The 24,850-nt window shown below is 30.1% G+C and overlaps 2 protein-coding genes across 2 annotated transcripts; one reads left to right on the top strand and one right to left on the bottom strand.

Moving 5' to 3' along the window:
• The first annotated feature begins 5,534 nt into the window (after window positions 1–5,534).
• Window positions 5,535–6,854, top strand: LOC146883462 (uncharacterized). Its single transcript, XM_085666340.1, has 2 exons — window positions 5,535–6,352; window positions 6,428–6,854. Exons 1-2 carry the CDS (start codon window positions 5,535–5,537, stop codon window positions 6,852–6,854), a joined length of 1,245 nt encoding a protein of 414 aa, XP_085522466.1.
• A 4,120-nt stretch (window positions 6,855–10,974) lies between these two features.
• On the bottom strand, window positions 10,975–16,002 carry SMU2 (RED family protein). Its single transcript, XM_028048631.2, has 11 exons — window positions 15,757–16,002; window positions 15,514–15,651; window positions 15,348–15,397; window positions 14,709–14,823; window positions 14,419–14,467; window positions 14,199–14,288; window positions 13,423–13,491; window positions 13,209–13,332; window positions 12,290–12,645; window positions 11,685–12,068; window positions 10,975–11,474 (listed from the first exon to the last, which is right to left on the bottom strand). Exons 1-11 carry the CDS (start codon window positions 15,804–15,806, stop codon window positions 11,196–11,198), a joined length of 1,704 nt encoding a protein of 567 aa, XP_027904432.1. The 5' UTR covers window positions 15,807–16,002; the 3' UTR covers window positions 10,975–11,195.
• Between the last annotated feature and the right edge of the window lie 8,848 nt (window positions 16,003–24,850).

The raw sequence follows: 24,850 nt of genomic DNA, 5'->3' as shown, positions 1-24,850 counted from the left end.
CCTAACTATATCAAAAGATGTTTTTCAAATATGTGACTTAACCCAATTCAATTCATTATTGTTATTGTTTGTTTCCAACTGAAATACAAAAATATAATTTTTTTAAGTGTTTCTGAAACTAATCTCTCCTATAAAATAAAAAAAATTATCTGAAATCAAATTATATATTAATTCCATTTTATTATAAAAAAAATGAAGCACACATACTAGTTTATCTATTAATAAATTAAAAAAAATCTTAAGCAAAACCATGACTTAATTTCTAAATAAGATTATAATAAACATCATTTTGAAGTTAGATATTTCAACAACAATAATGTTATCTATCTATCATTTGTCATTCCACTTAAAATTTATTAATAAAAAACAATAAAATAAAATAACACTAAATATAGAGAAATTAGACGAAAATCATGATAAAACAATAATTTGATTTATCAATTGAATTGTATTATCCAATTACTAGTTTAAATCCAGTAAAAAAATTTAATATTTAAATTAGGAGGATAAAGTGATTTTATTTTCGGATGTAATACGAAAAGTTTTATATGTTAATTGACTCAAGATGATTATCGATGGTGTGCACTCAAAGATTGTCCTTATTTAGTTATGTGTTGATATATTTAGAAGAAGTCGGAGTAAATATGTGTTATGATTTTTTTAGGGTAAGACTTTTATTTACGTTGAGTTTATGAAAGTCATTTATACTTTAAAACATGTTTATGTTTGGAGGAAGGGTTTTTAAAGACTTTAATTGAAAAATGTTTCTTTTTAGTTTATCATAATTTTTTGGATCAATAAATGGTTGGTTAAGGTCTTACAGGAGATAACGTTGATATTTACATTTATTTTTGTAAATATATGTAGTTCAAAATTTCTCATGAGTAAAATCATTATAAAAATTATTATACTGATAAGTTAATTAATTTAATTTTGATTCATAAAAAATTATACAAATTATTTAATATTTTACCTTCATATATTTATAAATTTTTTTCATATTAAATATAATATAATTTATATGTAACTTTTATTATGAATTTGATGTGATCATCGATATTTTATATTACTTTACTTTTTTTTCTAATAAATCTTCATATAAAAATAATGAATAGACTTTGATACGTTAGAATAGTTAAAATGTCCAAATTATACTCGACATAATCTAATTTGAAATTTTCGTAACATTTGTAATTCTACCTCTGCATGATAAATACTTTTTTATTTTTATTCTCCTGATTTTAAGTGTCTCTGACTGAAACAGAATACTAACAAAATCAAATATTCGAGAAAAACAATGTTATTTGAAATGAAAAGGAAATTTTCATCTTCCGAGCTGTTATAAACGAGAACAAAGGAAACATTATTATATTATTTTAATGAGTTCAAATTTAATATTTACGTTAATTTTGATATTATATATTTATTTGAGTAAAAAATATATAAAATGTAATGTATGATTTAAATGAATATTTAAGAGGTGATATAGATTTATATGGAAGAGAAAAAAACTGTAATCGTATTATGAAAGAGTGATGTATACAATTACTTTAAATGGAAAATTAAATTACTTTTACTATTTATTTTATTTTTAAAGGTAACATAAACAGTAGTGGAGTTTAAAATATTGAAATTTTAAAATATAATTATTACAATCAGAATCTACTGTATATTGTTATAGATATAATTTTAAATACAAAATAAATTATATTAAAAGAAACTTTTAATAAATTATATATTGTAATATAGTAATTAAAAAAGATTCAAAATTTAAATATTGATTTATTATGTTTACTTAATTTGTAAGGTTTTTCTTTTGTTTTATAATTTATCAGCCTATAAACTCTTTATGATAATAAGATACAGATGGTATAGAATTCAAATATAACATTTTGTATAACAAAATATTTTCTTATTAATTGAATAAAAGCGTTTTTATGATAATTTTAAACATGTGTTGTTGTTTCACAGTGTTCGTATTTTTGTTTTGGTAACTACATTTTTTTTCTCTCGAATGTTTAGTTTAGTTATTTTAACAAAATTGACAACAAAAAGATAATAGAATATCAAAGGTGGCACTTCCTTCCAATTTACAAAAGCTAGAATTATATAAAAAAATTTATAGAAATAAATATGAACTTTGATAATTTTATATGGACTAAAAATACATTCGTATTTTCCTTTTATTTTTTAAACTAATAAATACTTATATAATACAGGAAAAAAAAATACTGATTAGGACTAATGATTGAAGGAAGTGTGAACATGTTAAATTGTTCATTATTATGGCTCATTGATGCATACAACAATTAATGTAAAAAAGAAGAAAAGACTTAGAAAAAAAGGGGCAACTTTTGTCTTGCTTTTTCCCAGTGACAAAGTTAGGTTGCTATATAATATTTTAATCTAGAGGAACTTGACTAGGCACAAATCAGATACAACACTATCGTAAAGGAAAAAAAAAAAGAACAAGTGGGTAAAGAAAGATAGAAAAATCCAAAAGATATTTGGCTAATTAATAATTCTAGGGTAAGGAAACAATTTTCTTTCTTACTCATAAATTTTCACTCTTCAATGTAGCATTATATATTATAGATATGAAATAAATATTTATCCTTATCTTAAATGTATATATTGTTTTTATTATTCTTATTCCTAAATTTTAAAACATTATGTAAACCAATCTCCACTTATAAAAAAGGGTAAAGGAAAACATTATTTTCTTGAAATAAATTTAAATAAAGGAAATTTATATGCATCAATTTAATCATGTTTCACTACGATACAAAAAAGTAAGGATAAATAATGCACTTCTTTTTTTTTCTTTTTGTTGACTTTCATCCATTTTTTATTTCATATTTTCCAAGATGAACCGAAATGCCATTTTCTTTATAAGTTTCTCCTTCCTTTCATTCGCAAACAAACGAATATAAACTAAAAAGTACTCGACTCCCTTAAAACACCATCAGAGCATAATAAACTTATTATGCTTGAAAAAAAGAGAGGATAGAGTACGATATTTAATGAATTAAAATCAACATCTTATAGGATGTAGCTCAACCTTTTAACGTGTGAGAAGTGATATGGTCTTGTTCCCAAGACACGAGAAATCTATTTAATTTTAAAAATAAATAAGAAAATAAAAATTGATATATTTATCAAAATAAAATATTTTTTTCTTTAAATTTAATTTATTTATTTCGATATAAAATCTATATTACGGTTAAATAAAAAAGGAAAATGGTAGATCGACATCTATTTCTTTTTAACTATTTTTACTCCTTTTGTGATAGAAGTTGAAGCTGCTCTAATTTTTGTGCTTTGTCTTCCCTCCTCAGTTTCTTTTCTTCTCAATCGTTCTTAATACTTTCACATGGAGTGTATTTGCATCCCCTTCCACTCATGGTTACCTAACGTTTTATTGTTTATCCTCCCCTTTGACAAACTGCATTGGTTTTTATTGGGTGTTAAAATGTTTAATCCAATCCTGGTTTGAAACTTTACAAAACTTCTGCGGATCTCCGAAAATTTTTGTTTTTTTTTGCTTTTCTTTTTTGATCTTGTTTATCAGGGAGCACTTCTCCATGCACCTCCAAGGGTTCTTTGGTACCCCTAAATTTATTATTATACCCTTAATTAATTTATAGGTGAAAGTGGGTGAAAACGGTGGAAGAGCAGTAAATTTCATTTACTGCGTCAATTCTGTCTTTGCACTCTCAAATTATTTCATACCTATTTTTTTCCGTTTGTTCTTTGTTCTCCATTCTCACTATGCTCATTATGGTCCAATGCCTTCATTTTTCTCTGCTTCATTCTCTCGTGGTGGTCCCTGGTCCGAGGTTTGTGTGTTCACTTTCACTCATTTTATTTTTGAAAGCTCTCTTCTTTATTCTCTCATTGTCACTGTCCTCCATTCTCTTATGTGGTTGAAGGTGTTACCTGTGAGTTCTCTGTGCTTGAAGGTCCTCCATTCTCTCCTCTTGTCTCCAGGTTAGCCTCTTCAATATTAATTTTGCATTTTTTTCCTGTTAATTCTGCAAAACGGATTTTGTGATACGTTTCAAGAGAAATCGAAATGGATTTCAAAATCCGTTTGAAAAAATAAACATGATACTTTATGAAACGGATTTCATACTTTTCTAAAACAGATCACGAAAATTCTGGAAAATAAATTTAAAATTTATGAAACAGAATTCGTAATTCGTTTCATAAAGTTTCCATGTCTTTTGGAATCCGTATCATACTTTTCTGAAATGGAATACGAATTTCGTTTCACAAATTTTTAAATTTTTTTCCAGAAACGAAATTCGTGATCCGTTTCAGGAAAGTATGAAACGAATTGCAAAATCCGTTTCATAAAGTTTCATGTTTTTTTTTTCAAACGGATTTTGGGATCCGTTGCGTACATTTCTGAAACGGATCACATATTCCGTTTCTGGAATTTTTAAATGCAGTTTTTGAATTTTTAAATCAAGGGTTCTTACGTGTTATTAACCCTAATCTTTAGTTTTCGTTATGAAATAGAATAATGTTGTTTTTGTGTTTATGTGCGTGTTGATTGTGGATTTAGTGTGTTGGTACTGAATGTGGATTTAGTGTGTTGGTGAGTGAGTGCAGTGGTATGCGTGAGTTTGTGAGTGAGTGTATATTGTGTGCTTAAGTGAGGTGAATTTTTGAATGTGAATCATGCAATCAATTTTGAATATCACCACCATGCAATCAGTTTTCAATGTGAGTTTTTGAATGTGAATTGACTGGAACAGTTTTGAAATTGATTAAACTTTGGCAAAATTTTTGTCTCACTTCGTGTTTGTTTGAGAACTTTGGATATGTACGAGAATATGTAATGTGTGTTGCGTAATAGGTGAGACACTCGATTGAGGTGTCGTGTTGCATTCTTTTCTCTGATACGTGTTGCATTGTTTTTTAATTGCACTATTTTTAAATATTCTTATCTATTATTATGTGGTTGCCCTAGATGGGGTTGTTTGACGTATTAAAATATTTTATTTTTATTATAGCTCATTACGGAAGATCATCATTTTAGTTATTTGAGTTTCTTGGATTCTTAAGTGGATTCTCAACTAAATTGTAGTCTCATGTCAGACTTTTCTAATTTTGTTCATGATATCTGCGAACAAGATTATACATCTCATTTTACAACCGATGATATCTTTCCAACACGTGAAGATTTAATTAAGTGGGTTAGAGGGATTGCTTATAATCTTGGATTTATTGTTATTATTCTAAGATCAGATAAATATAATGGACAACCAGAAAGAAAGACCCATGTATTATTAGGTTGTGAAAGAGGTGGAAAATATAGAAAATACAAATGTGATGCAGAACCGAGTTTATCTAGTACAAGAAAATGTGATTGTCCCTTTAGATTGAGAGGGAGACTCATCTCTCAAGGGGAGGGATGAGTGTTGAACATAAAATGTGATTACCATAATCACGATGTCTCATCTACTCTAGTTGGTCACTCCTATGCGGGTAGGTTGAAGTCTACTGAATAGTTGTTGCTTGTTGATATGACTAAAAGTCAAGTAAAACCTGCAAATATACTTCTCACTCTCAAAGAAAAAGATGAGTGTAATGTTACAACTCTGAAGCAAGTGTATAATGCAAGATATAGGTACAAACGTTCAGTAAGAGGTTCAAGGACTGGGTTACAACAGTTAATGTTGATGTTGGGACGTGATCACTACATCCATTTTAGTAGATGTCTTGATGAATTTGATGTGGTTAACGATCTGTTCTGGACCCATCCTGATGCTGTGAAGTTGTTAAATTCATTCAATATTGTGTTCTTAATGGATAGTACTTACAAAACCAACAAATATCGATTGCCATTGCTTGAGATTGTTTGTGTGACCTCAACAGGATTAACTTTCTCAGTCGCGTTTGCATTTTTATCTAGTGAAAAGCAAAATAATTTCATTTGGGCTCTTGAAAGGCTAAGAGGTTTGTTTATGACGTCTGAGGGTGGTCCACAAGTCATTGTAACTGACAGGGATCTGGCTCTAATGAATGTTGTTGGCATTGTGTTCCCTGAGTGTTATCATCTTCTATGTCGTTTCCATATTCAAAAAAATGTGCAAGCAAAGTGCAAAATGTTAGTGAATTTTGTTGATGCATGGGATGTTGTACTGCAAGCCTGGGAGAATGTCATGGACTGTGAAGATGAATTAAAGTTTAACGATTGTGTTAATCGTCTTGAGCTTGTTTGCCAGTCATGGCATGTATTCTTTGAATATGTTAATGACTCATGGATCATTCCTTACAAAAAATTATTTGTGAAGGCATGGATGAACAAAGTTATGCATTTAGGGAATACAACATCAAACAGGTATGTTTGCATTTTGCTATTAATTAAATTTTTTTATTAATGGTTTATATGATTTCCTTGTATAAATTGTACTAGGGTTGAGTTTGCTCACTGGAGTCTGAAGAAAGTTCTTGGAAGTAGTATGGGAGACATTTGTTCGTGTTGGGATGGAATTCACAACGTTATTATCTTGCAACATAACGAAATTAAGGCGTCTTTTGAAAGAAGTATAAATCTGATCAGTGACTCTTACAAGGCATTGAGTTATAGAAGATTAGTGGGAAATATTTCTAGATGTGCCTTAGAACTCCTTGCTCCAGAGTTGGAAAGAGTAAAGAAGATTGGATTCGATACTAGTCGTTGTGGCTGCATTCTCAGACAAACTTATGGTCTTCCATGTGCGTGTGAATTAGCACGATATGATCCTGGGATGATTCCTCTCCAAATCATCCCATCATATGTCAAGGCATCCAATTGGAGTCTAATGTCAATTATAGCAGAAATAACACGTCCAGTGACATAACGTATGGCACGGGGTTTGGTCTCCACATATGTATTCCGTAATTGCTTCCTTCCCAATGCAGGGAAGTGCTCGTATATCCAAGCTTGTATCAAATAACATTTCATTTAACTATTGTGATATAAAACAAAAAAAAATATTGAATAAAATGTAAAATAAAAGGGTACCTATAGAAGAGGTAGATATCCAACTAATTGCTTTGTATTTGCAAAGCTGGCATCTCCTAGCTGCTCATATAAGTAGACAAGAGCAGCAACTCCACAAACATATCTACGACATGTCGGGAGATTTCTAAATAGCTTGAGATAATGTGTACGAACATAGGTGGCACTTTTATTAGCAAATATCGTGCACCCTACAAGGTGCAAAAGATATGCATGTGCAGCAAACTCCCATAGCTCGTTATCACAACAACTATCATACAACTCTCTCAACCAGCTAAGTCTGAGCTGTGCACCCCGACTTTGATTCAGCTCCTCACAAGCCATGGCTCGATCAACACCAAGAAGTGTCATCAAAATCTCAACTGAGTCTTCATATTCAAGATTTTCAGTGGAGCAAAAATTTCCAGTGATGGGAAGATGAAGGAGCGACCAGACGTCATCTAAAGTGATGGTCATCTCCCCAATGGGTAGATGAAAAGTATTAGTCTTGGGATGCCATCTCTCCATGAAACCCAATACAAACCCAAGATCGGTGTATTCATATAAAATATCGCACAGAGGCGATAATCCAGAAGCTACCACAAAGGGAAGAACAGAAGGGTGAGAACGTCCTAATTTCTTCACTCTTTTAATATGGGAGACTATTTTCACAACTCGATCCTAACATAAAAGAAACAAAAAAGAATAAAAATACATAACAACAATAAAATTAAGCATTTATAAAAACTTCTTACTTACCTGACCATCCCATATCATGCATGCAACATGATCCTGGTACCGAGTCAATAAAGATGTATCAGACGGACCACCTGAAAATCCTGCACCATCGTTATCAATCTCCTGCTCCTCTTCTTGAGGAACATCAGAAATCTCATGCTCAACAACATCATCCTGAACAACATTAGCCTCGTGCTGACCCCTTCTATGAGTTGAAGCTATGGGTCTCTTTCATGCAGCACCCTGTGTGGAACTCTCAGGTGCATCATGTGAACCACGTCTAGATAAATTTTCTCGTGTCCTAGTCATATATATAATTCAAAGTTTGAAACATTACAATCCAATATAAATTTCCTCGTGTCCTGGCCATCTCGTTTTTGTTTTTTATCTAATTTAAAGTTTAATTATCATTTAGTTTAATTTATTTTTATAATTAAATTTATTTTTCAAAAAGTTATTTAAAAATATGCTAATTAACGTTTTGTCGAATAATAACATATTTAGGTTTACACTCCGACCGTTGAACGAACGACATTGCATCAATTGTCAACATAAAATATACTCTTTTTACTTGGTATTTGCGGTTCATGCCAAGTTGTACTTCGAAAAGGTTAATGTGCCAAGACTTAGGTTAAATACATAAGAAAAAAACACTGCATATATGACGATAGTTTTATATTATAAATTGACAAGTCTTAGCATTGAATGTGCGTATTAAAAATGTTATAATATGCTAAGCCTAATTTTGTTCAAACAATGGTATTCAAATATATCTATGTAATATTTTTTATTGAGTTCAAATTTTATATATATATATATATATATATATATATATATATATATATATATATATATATATATATATATATATATATATATTATTAGTGTTGATATTTGTCAAATCCTATATAATTATTACAAAATAAGAAAATACTCATAAAAATATAAAAAATCTTTATAATATAAATGCTAATTAAATATAGGTATAAATACTGATGTGGTACCCAATTTTGTTTGAAAGTTCAATTTGGTACCCAAACTTTAGGAATGTTCAATTTGGTATCCAAACTTTTTAAACGGGTTTATTTTTGTACCTTCCGTCAAACACTACATAACGTCGTTTGGCTTCTGTTGAGGTGGCACTATGCAGGGCATATGTGGAAGAAACATGGTTGGGCACGTGGTTTTTATAGTAAAAAAAAATCGAAGTAAATAATTTGTGAAGTAAAAAATTTTACAAAAGCGTTGTTGTCGATTTGGGGAAAAAATTAGGGATGTGAAATCAAAAAATTTGCAGAACGGAAAATTAGGGCAGAAGCTAAATTTGGGAATTAGGGTTCGGTGGTTGATTTGCGTTCGGTGATCGGAGAAGAAGGACGAATATTTCCTTCTGTTCGTTGGAGAGGGCGAAGCTGGAAAGAAGAAGCTTCAGCCGTTCTCCAAAATTGTCTCCCACCATTCTTGATAGTTCTAGTCGTTTTCAGCACAGTTTCCACTTTGCAATTGCATGTAGGTGTTTCACCCAACCCTCTACAGCCACCACTATTACAGGACAAGCTTTGATTTCGCATCAACCATGAATTGTGAGAGCAAGAGGAAGATGATTGAGCCCTTGACATTTCTTCAATGTCTAGAAAAATCAGAAGAAGAGAAAACCACCTATTAGGGCACTCTCCACAAAATAGGACACTTAAAGTTTACAAATAAAGGGGGATTTCAACTCATTTTATCTGAACCATTGTTTCTGCCACGTATCCCCAACACAGTGTCACCTCAACAGAAGCCAAACGTCGTTATGTAGTGTTTAACGGAAGGTACTAAAATAAACCCATTTAAAAAGTTTGGGTACCAAATTGAACATTCCTAAAGTTGGGATACTAAATTGAACTTTTTAAGTTGGGGTACCAAATCAGTATTTATACCTTAAATATATTTATAATAAAAAATAAGTGCAAATGTCTATAAAGCGTCGATGGAGATTTGGGGAGAAACCTCATTGGTTACTTACAGAGGAAAGATGGTGGCGTCGACGTCTACTACGCTTCAGCTAGTAAGGGTTCTGATATGCGATGTCATCATCGTTTAAGACGGAGAAAGAACAGTGGTGATTAGGTTGAAGGGAGCGATGAAGGAGGACAAGAAAAAAAAAAATATATATATATATATATATATAACAAAAAGAAATAACAGAAATTTACAAAACGGAGTTCAAATTCCGTTTCTGAAAGTGTAGAAACAGATTACATAATTTGTTTCATATAAAAAATACACTAAATACAAAACGACTTTGAGAATTCGTTTATAAAAAAACCTGAAACGGATTCTGTAATACGTTTCACATAAACAATACACGAAACGACATTTGTAATCTGTTTCGGAAAAACATGAAACGGCTTATGTATTACGTTTCACATAAAATGCCAGAAACGGCTTTTGTAATCCGTTTCTGAAAAAGATGAAATGGCTTTTGTATTCCGTTTCATAACACAAAATACTTTCAGGATCCATTTTCGCACAGATGGAATGATTACAAACATATATATAAATATATACAAATATATGTTCATAAATCACCGTAAATACGAAAAAACATTACAAATTTACAAATTTGAGAAAACTTATCTGGAAGAAGACGTGTGTGGATGAACTGCAGGAAAGGATGGTTCTCAGTGTCGTCACGGACTCGGGTTGGTGCTTGCTGCTGCTCGATGATCTTCTCCACAAATAAAGAAATGAAGGCAAAGAAGGAGGGATGAGGAAGCGGATAAAAGAGAACCTCTTTTAAGTGTGTTTTTTAGGTCAAAGAATCAAAGAATCTTTGGGGGTGCAGAGATTCGCTGGTTGTGCAGGGATGCAGTGCAAGTAAGAATTTTTTTACTACTTTTTCTCTTTCTTGATTTAACTTTTAACTTGGGCAAAATTGGAAATAAAAAAACTTTTTGGGGTACAGGAAAAATGCTTTGGGATACAGGAAAAAACCCCTTCATCATGTTCTCTTAGACTTTGTTTAAGTCCTATTTTTGCAACAGCAATGTTAGTGGGCCTTTTCCATACGCTCAAACATTTTTTCTATACTCAACCACTGTCCCTCGCTGATCTCTTTCTTTTAAAACTATCTAAAATTTAGTCTTGTTTACATGATTATTAGTTATTTTTTAACAATATCATTTGGTCTGATAAAATTAACACACTAAAAGTTCCTACGAGTAAATACTGAAGTAAATTTTCCAAGCCTCCGAAAAAGATTTCAAGGTTCTCTCATTTTCCATAAATAAACACTAGCTTATATTAGACTCAACATCATTTAACACATTGGGTTGATCTTAGTGCTATTTATTTTCATACAAAACATGAATAAGATTTCCATTAAAGGGAGAAAAACTGATCATACTAATCCATCATCTGGAGATATAAACGCAATTCTCATCTCATTCTATTAACATTACAATATGGTGACTAAAACTCATATTCGAAGCTTCTTTCCAGGTGTCGGTTCATCATCATAATGGTGGCCCCCCTCTCCATTTGAATCCTTTTCCATCTTCTTTCTGGCAAGAATCTTATTGATCTTGTGTAAATCATTATTGAGCTTCTGGTCCTTGTTTTGCTTTCGGGTCTTCCGGCCATCTTGCATCTTCACACCGAACTGGAATGCAGCTTTTGGCATTGCTTCCTTCTGCTCATTGTAAGTTGCCCATTCCTCTTCAGTTTCAAAGTCCCATCTATGAAGGCGACCCTTTGCCTGTTGAGAACACACATTTCAATATTGTAAATTCTCACCACTTGACTCATTTTCTAAGTGGACAACAATATAAAGACAAGCAAATTTATAATTTTTTTCCCAAGGACTATTTTTAGAGAAAAAATAGTATATAATGGTCGTTCTGGTATGTTTTACACCATTTGAAAATATATAAAAAAGAAAAATGCAATTAAACCAGATGTTACTTACCCTTCCACCCATATCCATTTTGGACAAGTCGTCTTCATCATCACTGTCCACTATCTCACGGTTATATTCTTGATATCCTGGGTAACATTCAGAGTAACTCTCCGAGATGAAGTTGGGATCTTTTTCACGGGCATCTTTCTCCCTCAGCTGTTGAAGTCTCTGGTCATCTCGCTTAAACACTGATCCTAAACCTCGGTCCTTCTCTTCTTGTGTCATAAAGCGTGGATCTTGTGGAAGATTTATACCTGCTTGCACATCATAAGTCTGCATATTTGGTTGAAGATATTGGTCTGGGTAAGCCAGTTGTTCAGCATACTGGTATTCTTGCCACTCTCCTTGGTAACCGCCAGCCAAGGCTTGGGTTTGCATTACATCGTATCCATTCTGTGACAAAGTGAAATCAAAGTTAGAAACTCAATACACCATCAAACATAATTCAAGCGGAACAAAGCTAAATGAAGAAGCACCAATAATGTAAATTTTCTTAATAGTTCAAAGTCTATACAAAATTTTAAGTAATGATGAAACAGAAAGAAATTTGTTTCCAATCATTTTCACCAAGCATACCCACAATTCAAAACTACACATACACAGCACTAACTTACAGTTTCTTGCCACCCTTGAGGAAGCATTGAAGGTGGGACAGGACCATAAGTAGGTTCTTCGAAATATGAAGGTTTTTCTTTGTTCCTAGGAGACTCTTCCATGTCCTCGGAGACAGGACTTTGGCTCAAGTCCTTACCAGGTATATCATAGTCAATACCATCACCTTGAAAAATGTCATCATCTTCTGCTCTAGCAACAGCTGGGCCTTGTTTCTCTCTTGAATGGAGAGGATTTTTCTTTATGGGAGGTGGAGGAGGTGGGATTATTTCTTTTTCAGCTTGATTTTTTGCTCCACCTTCAACCTTTGATGGCTTATCCTCTTTGTCATATCCATTACCAACGGCCAAAATCTTCCCTGCATACATAAAAAGGAGAATTACAGGAACCTGATAATTTTTATTTTTAAAAGTCAAGCAAGAAAGGATACAATGAATGCTGCCATCCATCATCTTCCTGGTCATCTATATCACGTAAAATTTGTCTGGCATTTTCAGTTGTTGTTCTGATTTTTTTTTTTCCTTCTCTGAGTGGGCTTTTCATTATTCCTGTGCAGTTGATGCCTTGATGGACATTTTGAAATTATCTATTGATTTCTCCATGCAAAGCAAAGTTTTTTGTGCGTAGTCTATTTTCTTTAGCATGAAGAACAAAAAAGGGAAGAATGCCCCCACCCACTGACCCATGCTACTCAAACTCAAAAAAAATTACAGTTTAATTTTAATCTAAATCATATTTATGCACATATATAAACAAGGTTGTGAACAAATCAACAAATATTTTACATTAAATAACAAAAATATAGAAACGCACACCAGCTTAGAAAACCATTCTTCTAAAGAAAATTACATTAACCAATATGAACTTGCATCTAGAAGATAATAACCTAGACTCACAAATTATCTGTCAATGCAGTATTACCTTTTGCATCTTTTTCCTTCTTTTTCTTCTTTAGGATCTTCCCAGAAGAACCAAGACGAAGATATGACATTATTTTAGCAATTCGATCTAGAACGGATCCATCAACATTAACTGTAACCATTTCCTGTGCAACATAAGACAAAGTTCATATATATAGACCAGTAGTCTGATGCAAAAGAGCAAATGTCAAAAGAGAATCAGCAAGATCATAAACCTCTGGCACTGGACAGTCAGCTTTACTACGATGTAAGGTTGTTGGAATATCATGATGGTATCCACCCTCCTACCAGATTAAAAGATAAGAATTCTTGTCAGAAAATTGTTTCCAGAGAATTAAAAGAATAATCTTCTACAAGGATTGGATCAACCAGTACAAAGACATTAGTTTTAACCCAGAACTTACAAACAAATAATCACCCTAATTTTAGTATAGCTAATCCCTAAGGTGGACTGAAGAACTCTCAGTTCCCTTCCTTAGTTGTTACTACAGGCATTATAATGTTCAGGTATCGCATTCTTAATGCATATCCAAATCAAAATAAAGACAAATCCAACATGTAGTATTAGCCACAGGTTAACATCGCATAATTTATGATCATGAGGAATTTAAATTGGCTAATCTACAATACTAGAAAAACATGGGCACTTGACTATCAAATTAGTAATACAACCATAATATGCTATTTTAATAAAATATCTTCACAGTTTAATTTCAAGTCTTGACTGTTCATACAAATCCAGCACTCAATATTCACTTCTCTCATATCTCACATAACATACAAGATACACACACATACGATAAAAAGGCATTCCGGGACATCAGATTAGTGGACTGCCAAATGTTCATTTTTTGGGACGCAAGTAAAGCACACTGGCATGCTCTTAGACACCCACACCAATTCTAGGATAACATGAGTATAAGCAAACAATAGCACAAATTAAATGAGTTTCCAAAACCAGAAACATTGTTAGCAAAATGAAAATTCTAACCATGTTATAAATAAATGTCATTCGACCAGGGAGGAACATCTCATTTGTCTTACTGATTGTTTGAGGCTTGACGATCCATTGATAAACTGACTGAAACAAATATTAAAGGCATCAATACTAATGGCTCCAATAATTCATAAGTTAGCAGCTAGAATATCAGAACTTAAATTGCAAATGAAGTATTATCCGGTTCCTATTCTATACAGGTCTGCAAAAGAACCTTAGCAGTTGCTGTGCGAATTGACACTTGTTGATCTTCCTTTGTTGACCTGCAGAAAAACACTACGCACATTTAAAACATAATTCATTAGACAAATTTAAGAAATTATAAAAATGCTTTAATCCATAGCTGTACAATCACTTAAATTGGGCTAGGTCTACCACAATCCCAACCGCTAGCTCAGGTGAGGATTGTCAAAGAATATATGCTCTACCTTGACAATATCTATAGTCTTATGTTAAATCTCAATAAACCCACAATGATTACTGAAAATTCTGATCCTAACTTACCTAGATTTCCCATCAGTATCATCCCCAGCATCTGGTTTCTTATCCATCTCACTTCTTACTTTGTTCAGCAAAGCATAATCCAACCCTTTGACCAAATGTGTGTGCTCCACATCACCTAACCAATATTAGTAAAGGTAACAAGATTTATTAGCACAAACATTCCAATATAAGCTTAATTTCTCAGCAAAAGCAAAGATCATTCACAAATACAATGACTCCACAATCAGGCCTGCGAACAAACACACCTTTATAAAGCAAGAAAGTCATAAATATATACAAGAATAAAATAAAATAACATAAGAAAAGAAAAAGAAAATGGAGGCACGTGGTACAGGGAATTCTAAATTCGAAGGACCTATAAACCTGTTCACAAGATATCAGATACTGAAATTTATAATTGCTTCCATCTATGTTCAGGATAAATTCTACAATTGAAAGTAACTGAATCCTGAATTTCAATACATCTTATGCTTAGGTTTCAATGTAAGCAAAAGTAAAAATAAATCGCTTAAACCAAACCCTGCAAGAAAGAAAATCTATTACAGCAATCAGCAATCTTTACACAACAACAAAAAGAGACTTCAAACCTTGATAGTTCCCCAGAGCGAGGAAGAAAACAAATAATAGAAGAATACAAACCTCCAAGGTACTTGCTCTTCTCAATAGATAACTTGTGCGCATCAGATGACCTACACAATGCCATAAGATAGTTACTGAGCAATCCCAAAAGACGAAAACAAAAATAGCTTGTTTATCTTCCTTTGGAGAGTGCTTTAATAGGGAAAAAGGCGAAACGAAACTTTACCGAAGATCCACAGTACCAGGTGGAGCAACTGCATGAAACCCAAGTTCAGTTTGTTCATAATCAGGATTTTGATCTTCTCTTCGTTCCTTAGCTCGATCTCTGTATTTTGGCACTTCCGGTTCTTCCGGTTTTTCTTCTCTGTATAAATACGACATTACACCCAAACGTTAGGTAACCCCTTGTCCAATTAGCAATTGTTTGTATCAGAAGAAAAACATGAATGCGAATTTGGATAACACTTACTTCCGGCGAATTGGTTTTTCCTTGTAGTTTCTCTTGTTGGACGCCGTCATGCTGGCGAAGCAATCGGAACTATTGCTCGTGAAATTTGAAATGTGCTATCGGGGAACGTTGAAAATGAAAGATTGATTTTCAATTGGGAGCGTTTTGTGGTTAGGGTTTCTTACGGGATCGAAGATTAGGAAGAGGGTAAAACTAAGAACTTAGCCAGGAAAATCGAGCACAGGCTAGTTTAGTTTAGTTGAAGAAGATGTTTTTTATTTTTCATTTTATAGTTATTTTCATAAAATTGTATAAAAATAATGACCATATATATATATATATATATATATATATATATATATATTGTCATTTTTACAGTAAAATTTTTAAATGATAAGTAAATTTCAAATGGTGAAAGGATTTTTGTGGGTGAATATTTTAAAAAATAAATATAGAAAAAATATGTTTGGTTTGTTAGGATTATAATAACATATGGAGAGAAAAATGAAATTAAAAATAATATGTTTAGTTATATGTTATTTATTTATTTAGATGATAAATATATGTTTATTCATTGTTTATTCCTATTTTTAATTTATTAATTCACTTGTTTATTTTTAGTTTTCATTTCATTAACCTTTAAAATTTTTAATAGTTATTTTTAAATATATATAATTTTAGTTTCTAAATTTTTATAGAAAATTGAAATTTATTGTTATTTCAAAATTTTAATATATTTTAATTTTCAAATATTTGAAGATGAATAAAATAAATAAGTATATTTGTTTATCTTAATTACATTAATTCACTACCAAAAAATATAATTATACTAGGGGTTAATTATTGGGGATTATAATAATCTCCACTAAGGGAGACGTTTTATAAACCTTCCGTAAATAAAATGAGTTTTTAAAGAAAATCCAGTAAAATTTTGTAATTTTTTAAAGTTTTAATTTAGCTAAGCTTACGAAACTCTTTCGCTCTCAGGTAGAAGGTGTCTCTGACTTAGTGGCTTAGTGGCTTATGAAAGTCTTTCGTTCAAGTAAAAAGTATCGTTGGTAAGAAGTAGGTGCCTCTCGTTGCTTAAGGTAGACTATGTACCTCTCACTCCGTCATTTTCGTCTTTTTCTTTTATTTTCATTTTCAACTCGGTGGCTTTTGATTTCATTTTCATTTTTGTCTCGGTGGCTTTCGATTTCATCTTTGTCTCTCTGGTTTCATCTCTTTCAATTTCAATTTCAATTTCAATTTCGATTTCAACTCGGTGGCTCACTCCTATGAGCGTTGGATTGTGTCCTTGGAGGAAGACATTCTCTCTTTTGATTTCATCGTTCTCCCTGAAATCAAATAAAACCATGCTTTCAATTTTGTCGTTGTTACAATTTTTTCGTTCTTACAATTTCTTCGTTCGTCTCCATGCTTTCATTTTCATCTCAGTTTAATTTCGTCTCTCTAATTTCATGATTTCATAGTGCCTCTCACCATGAATATGTTTGTTTGTTTTGCCCTAACTTCTCTGATTTTGTTTTGTGGTTATCTTGGTTGTTTTAGGTTCTACTGATTTTCTTGAGTTTGTTTCGCCATTTTCTTGTTTGTATAAGGCTTGTTTTGTTGAAATAAAAACTAGAATCTTGTTTTGTTGAAATAAAAACTAGAATCAAGCTTGGAATGTTTTGTGCAGGCAAAGGTGACACCTCAGAACTACCACCAATATTGGCACGTGGAGAAATGAGGTTGGAAGCTAGGATGGAGATGAGCTAAGAGTGAAATGATATGATCAATAAGGCAATAGCAACCGACAGAGGGAATTGCTCATCTTATAGTGGCTCTCATATGTAAACTGACAAATATTCTCAAGGTTGGTATCTCCACTTTAAATTATAAACGTTCTCTATATGAATTTATTTTACCCTCTTTTATGTAAACTGTCGTCTATTGTGTTTTGATAGATACTTGGGTGGGTTATTTGTGCTAACATTATGGTTGGAGATGATATGAGAAGAGGCTTATGTGATGGCAAAAGAAGCGAGTAACAACAGGTTAACATTTTCTTAATAGATGTACAACCAATAAAACAAAGTTTTAATCTCATACGTCATATTGTTAAACATTTAAACTAATTCATCTCCTATGCTAGAGTTTAACAACATTTAATCGGGAATATATTCATTAATTAATATAATGATTCAAATAAAGTTCATTTATTTGTGATTATTGTTTAAAAAAAATTTAGTTATAAATTAATTTTAGTTTATTGAAGATTTTTATGATTTTAGAAAAATCTAAGGAGAATAGTATTTAAATAGGTTTTGATGTAATATGTGTCTTAACCTGTGTTGCAGAGGTATTAGCCGATGACCATTTTACTTCTTAAAATGTTTGAAAAATAAATAATGTGTTTCATATGCAATGCCTTTAGTGTACCTATTTTTAGTAATCCTAACAAATAGTTTTATTGGGCTTTTTAAATTTTTGGGCATTAGCATGAGTTTTCAAAACCCCAGATATTAACTCCTGATAATTTATTAATTATGCTTGTTCTTCCAGAAAAATTACAAACCTCTGGTAAAACTATTAGTGGAGGTTAAAACCTTATAAATATCAAATAAAACCTCACTAAAAATAAGTATTTTTTAGTGATTTTTGTCTAACATATAAACAAGTCTTTTAATTTATATAAAAAATGTTCACATCAAAATTTAAAGATTAAAAGTATATTTAAAGCTAATTTTGTTTGACAAATTCATGTTCCAAAACTAACATTTCTTCAAATTATAAATACATTTTAAGAAAAAGAATTAACTATTTATTAAAAAGTTTAAATTCTATTAAAAACAGTTATTTTAGTTTTTCAAAATAAAAAAAAATATTTAATTTCTAAATATTGAATGGCTAAAACATTTTATCAATATTGTTTCTAATCGAGGTTCGTATAAATTATGAAAATTTATCTAGTGATTCAGAAAATTGTACATACATTTAAAAAATGTATATTTTTTGACGTTTAATTGTAATAGATCTTTCTCATAAAATTTTTGAATTTTGATTACTAACGATAAATTTTTTTGACAAAATCTGTCAATAAATTAAAATTTTAATTATAAATAAATATTTTTATAAATAAAATTTATCAATAATTTTAAATTTTTATTACCAACATATATTTTTATGAGTAAATTTTGTCAATAAAATGAACATAAAAGTTCTTATTTTAAATTGTGACATTTTAATAATAAAATTAATTAATAATTGAAATTTGTTTTTAAATTTTTAGTAAAATGGACTGTAAAATTTTTCTTTAAATTTTGACCATTTCACAATAAAAATTTATCGATAATTAAGTTTTTTTAAAAATTGTCAATTAATTTATTGATAATAGATTTTTAAAATATATTAATAGAGAAGTAATCAAATTATATGACTTCAATCCAAAATAATTTATACTGAAGTCGTAAAAACTGAAGACGACTTCAGTTAAAAAATTGGTAGCTTTGAAGAGTTATCTTATGCAAAACATTTAATTAAAATTACTAATCCCTAATATAATTTCTTCTGATTTATTACGGTTAAACTTAATTACGTTTTTAATTAAATTATGTAGAAATGGGCTGATTTAATATTGTACAGAAGTCCTCATCAGAACTCATGCATTCCAAACAATTTCGTCATTACGTTTCACGACTTAACCCCTTTCATATATATATATATATATATATATATATATATATATATATATATATATATATATATATATATATATATATATATATATATATATATAACGAGATCCAAACATGTAATTTTCAAAATAAATTAACCCCGTAAAAAATCCTACCCATTCTTGTGACACCCGAGATATCTTGACAAAGACGTGCTTTTTCTTTCAAAACTCATATTTTATTCTCACTAACATATACACTCAAATAATTACTGTGTTATGTTATAATAAAAAACATATATAACTTTTACTTTCTAAAATAAATTAATAAAAAAAATACTTGTATAATATATATAATATTAAATTATGGATAGAATTTTACCAATAAAAAGAATTATCAGAAAGTAAAAGCTATTAACGAAATTTAAAATTTTAACTAGTAACGATAAATTTTGATCATAAAATTTATCGATAAATAAAACTTTCAATTATGTATGGATATCTCTATCGGTAAACTTTCAATACATCATAAAATTTTGGGTTAAATATGATTTTTATCCTTAATTTTAATGAATTTTTGAATTAGTCAATTTCGAAATTTTGGACCAATTTAGTCATCTATTTTTCAAAATATGTGAATTTAGTCTTTTTAATAAGATTTTGTTAAGTTTATTTGACATTTCAAACACGTTTCATAATAATTCTTATTCACAACTTCCACTTGATGAAAAAACCTTGATCTAATTTAAGAAATTTAAGACAAAATTGCATCATTTTCTCAAAATTCGAGATCAAATTGAAACTAAAAAAAATTAGAGGAGCAACTTCATATTTTTGAATGAAAATAGAAACCAAAAGAATAATTCCAAAATTTCTATAGAAATTAGTAAAAACATTATACTTACTTTTATATGATAATAAAAATAAAAAATTATAATTATTGTTATAATGATAATTATAAAATTAAAATTTAATTATTTTTATAATTTTACTATAATTAATTTTTATTTATAAGGATTAGTTTTAAAAAGATAATCAAATAAAAAGAATATTAAATTAAACAAATAAACACTTATAAAATAATATTAATAAAATAATTATCTTATTTAAAAAATATTTAAAAGGTAAAATTAAAAAATAAGTATAGAAAAAAAATGATTTTTTCTCAATGTATAACATTTTATTAGAATATAAAATATATTAAAATATTAAATTTTGAAAAGATGTATTTCAAATAATATAAATATAAAAAAAAATTGGGGGTTGTGTATCTCCTTTGTCAATACATGTGATGCACGAATACGATATGTGTATTAGATACGACACGTATCCAATACATCTACGTTTATTTTGAAAATAATAGGTATTCGATATATGAATATTGAAAAGTGTGTACAATAATTCTTAAAAGCATAATAAATATATGATTGTTATTGTGTTAATCCAAATTAAAACTATTTGTACTAAAGTTATCAATATAAAAAATATAAATTATTGTCATCATAAAAGTATCACTATAAGAGAACTCTTAAATAATGATCAATTTTAATAACCGAAAATATGTTACAAACCAATTTATAGACTAATTATTTTGGTAGCCAAAACTTTCGTAGCTAATGTTAGTGACTAATTTATAAACCAATTATTTTAGTAGTCAAAATATTGGTAGCTAATGTTACTGACCAATTTAGAAATCAATTCATAATAAAAATTATTTTAATTATCAATTTAGAGACCAATTATAATATTTTGGAATTATTTTAGTTGTCAATAATTTTTAGTTTTAAAATTAATACTTAAATTGGTCACTATATAATAACTAATTATTTTTGTTACTAAAATTGATCATTATTCAAAGATTTTTCTTGTACCGTATTACAACTTTGTAAATTAGATACTTAACTTATAAATATCGATAAAGTATCTTAAAGTATTGTATACGGATACGTGTTTGACACGGATACTTGACCCCCAACTTAAAGTATCAGTGCATCATAGGTCAATACCAAAGTTCATCATTGATCCTGCAATAAATTATTTCAAAAAATAAATTATCTATTGGAAGTAAATATATGAAAAAAAATTTTAATTATTAGCTTTTGTGTTTCTTAATAATTTTCTAATTTCTCTAAAATATTTCAAACAAGATTGTATCTCAAAGTTTTCAGTAAAATTAAAATATCCCTACTTATGTTCACTAAAATGGTTTAGTTAAAATATTACTCAAACATTTAAAGGTTTGGTTGAGATAACTATATTTTTTGTACTAAATATTGTATGGTTTTTGCTTCTAATACTTTTTGGGTATGTCATTTTACCCTCTTTTAAATCAATATTATATATATATATATATATATATATATATTCATTGTAATAATCATCTTGGGCTACTTTGGTTGGCAATTACAATGATGTGTACGTCCAAAGTAAGTTGTCTCATATATGTTAAGAATTGTCGTATTCATGCAAAATTCTATTGTCTCGGCATAGTGGCATAATTTATATGAATTTGTTCTAGATACAAAAGTTAACAAAGCCAGACATGAGTATTTTTATTAGCTTATATGTAGAAACATGATAAGTGCTTGTTGAGTACATAAAATAAGGAGGCAAAATATATCTAAAATGCGAAATCCTATTTATATTAAGGGTTAAGTATCTTTTTAGTCCCTGAACTTTGGTTCAAAATTAGAATTCGTCCCTCATCGAAATTTTGATAAATTTTGGTCCCTAAACTTTAAAAATGAATGAATATAGTCCTTTTAACCCAATTTTATTAACTCCTTTTTAAGTTTCAAATGCATTTCTCAGTAAATATTGGAATTGTTTACGCAGTTTGACACATTCTCGACTCAATATTTATTGAGAAATGCGTTCGAAACGTGAAAAAAAGTTAACAAAATTGGGTTAAAAGAACTATATTCATTCATTTTTAAAGTTTAGGGACCAAAATTTATCAAATTTTGACCAGGGACGAATTCCAATTTTGAGTTAAAGTTCATGGACTAAAAACATACTTAATTGAATTTTTATGGTATTTAGATTGCAATTTTGAGTCAAAGTTCGAAATGTTTATTATTTTAAGTTTATTTAAATAACTTTATTCCAAATCTAAATTTATATTTTTTGATTTTAAGTTTAAACTACTTAATTGAATTTTTATGGTATTTAGATTGAATTATTTTTTGAATTTTGAAAATCCAAAATTAAGGTTGTTTAAATCGAGACAAGGTAGTAGATGACCAAGTTGAGTTAAGTTTGACTAAGTCGTAGGTCGAACAGAGTTGACTTAGGCCAAAAGTTGAGCCGAGTTACTTCAAGATGACTGTCGAATAAAATAAGTGAAGGTAGAGTTGAGTACGCATGAATCGAAGGTCGAACCGAGTCAACCCTAAGTTAAAGATTTGATTTAAGTATGCCTGAACCAAATAATCGAGCTGAGTCAACCTTGACCGAAAGGCCTAGTAGAGTTAGCTCATGTCGTAGCTTCACAATCCGAGGGTCAAAATGAGTCGATCGAGATGTGTTGCCTTGTTCGAAAGTCAATGTTAAAGGTCGAGCCAAGTTGACATAGGTCGAAGAGTAAAATTGAATCGTCAAGAGCTCAAGGTTGAGCTTAGTTGATTTAAGCAAAAGAAACATGTCGAGTCGGTTAAGGTCGAATGTCAAAACATGTTCGTCCTACTTGAAGATCGATCTAATTTAGTCTGGATCGAAGGTCAAGTTGAGTCGACACAGTCCCAATTCAACCCGAGTTGACCCAGACCTAAGTCAAGCCAAGTTGACGCAAACCCAAGTCGAGCTGAGTCAGTCGAGGTTTAGGTGGAGTTAAGTCGGCATAAACTCAAATCGAGTCAAGTCGATTCTCTTCTAGGTTGAGTCAAGTCGATTCTTTTCTAGGTTGACTCAAGTCAATTTTAGTTGATGTTGAGATAAGTTACGACCCATATTCAAGTCAAGTGAATCAGATACAAGTGAATCTGATGACATAATAGTCAAGTATATTAAATCAATTTCATTGAATTTAATCTATAAACAAAGTGAATTCAATCTAAAATTAATCCAATTTAAATTGGATGAAAAAAAAAATCTAAAACTAGTTGATGCAGTTAAAATGAATTTGAATTATAGATTCAGTATCGATGTAGATTAAATCTAGACCAGAAAATCCAAGACTACCATTACAAAATATGCTTTTATTTTATTCGCTCATCTTTAATTGTTATGATTTTTTATGCTGGTTTTGTTTTAAGTTTTTATGTTAAACTAATGCAATTAGGGATGTCAACGAGGCGGGTAGGGTACGGGTAGTAGCTCCCCCGTACCCTACCCGCTGGATAAATATTTGTCCCGTACCCGTATCCATATCCGTCGGGTATCCGTTATGCGGGTACCCGTCTATTTTTTTTCATATCCGCAGGTATCCACGAGTATCTGCGGGTATTTACAAAAGTATTTTAAAAAATAAATATTTAATCATAATTAGTGCTTAGATCAACAAGTCCCCTTTCTCCGATTGATTCTTGAAAAACAAACAAATAAAAAATCACTACCAATTTATATTGTAGTTTATTTTTGAATAAAATATTAAAGAAATTACTAACTTCATCAATGTCCACCTCTTGCAACATTGTATAAAGTTTCATGTTGTCCAATTTTAATCTAGAAGAGCCTTAAAACATAAGAAGTTCAGTAAAAATTTCTAACAATCACTTAATTAAAATATCTAAGTAAAAGTGTTAATTTCATTACTTTCCATGTTGGTCCATAAGCAGTCTTAGAGACACATCAATACCTCCACAGTATATGGAAGTAATTTACTCATTTGTGGGGTAAGAATCTGACCACCATTATTGGATGAAGACTCATAATGTTGTTTACTAATTATATATATATATATATATATATATATATATATATATATATATATATATATATATATATATAAGGTAAAGTTTAGCGGGTACGGGTATCCACGGGTACGGATACTATGATACCCGTATCCGCCCCGTTAACATGCGGGTATCAAAAATACTCATACCCGCGGGTAGCGGGTATCCATTTTTAATATCCATTTCCTACCCGTTGCGGGTTTTATCCGCGAATATCCGCGGGTACGGATTTTTTTGAGATCCCTAAATGCAACTGGCTTGTTACTTTTTTGTATTAATAATAATCTTACTTTTGTTTGACGTGATAAATGGTTATTTAATATGGCATCTCTTACCGTTAATGATATACTTTAGCAAATTATTCCTATTAACCTAATAAACTAATTAAAGAATAATTTTATACATCGGTGGCAGTAAAAAATTACCGTAAAAATACTATTGTAATTAGTCGATTAGGTGGAACTCTTCAAGATTTTATTCAAGAATATCACAATTCAAATTGAGTAACCTATTATATAACAAGTTTTTATCACTGCTCTTTCTACCTTTCCTTTCGCAGAGGTTT

Source organism: Vigna unguiculata, chromosome 9, assembly GCF_037176805.1.
Source record: "Vigna unguiculata cultivar grain cowpea cultivar isolate G323 ecotype 2 chromosome 9, ASM3717680v1, whole genome shotgun sequence".
Taxonomy (NCBI): Eukaryota; Viridiplantae; Streptophyta; class Magnoliopsida; order Fabales; family Fabaceae; genus Vigna; species Vigna unguiculata.
Note: the sequence above shows the minus strand (reverse complement) of the source record. Positions and strands in the feature narration are given on the sequence as shown.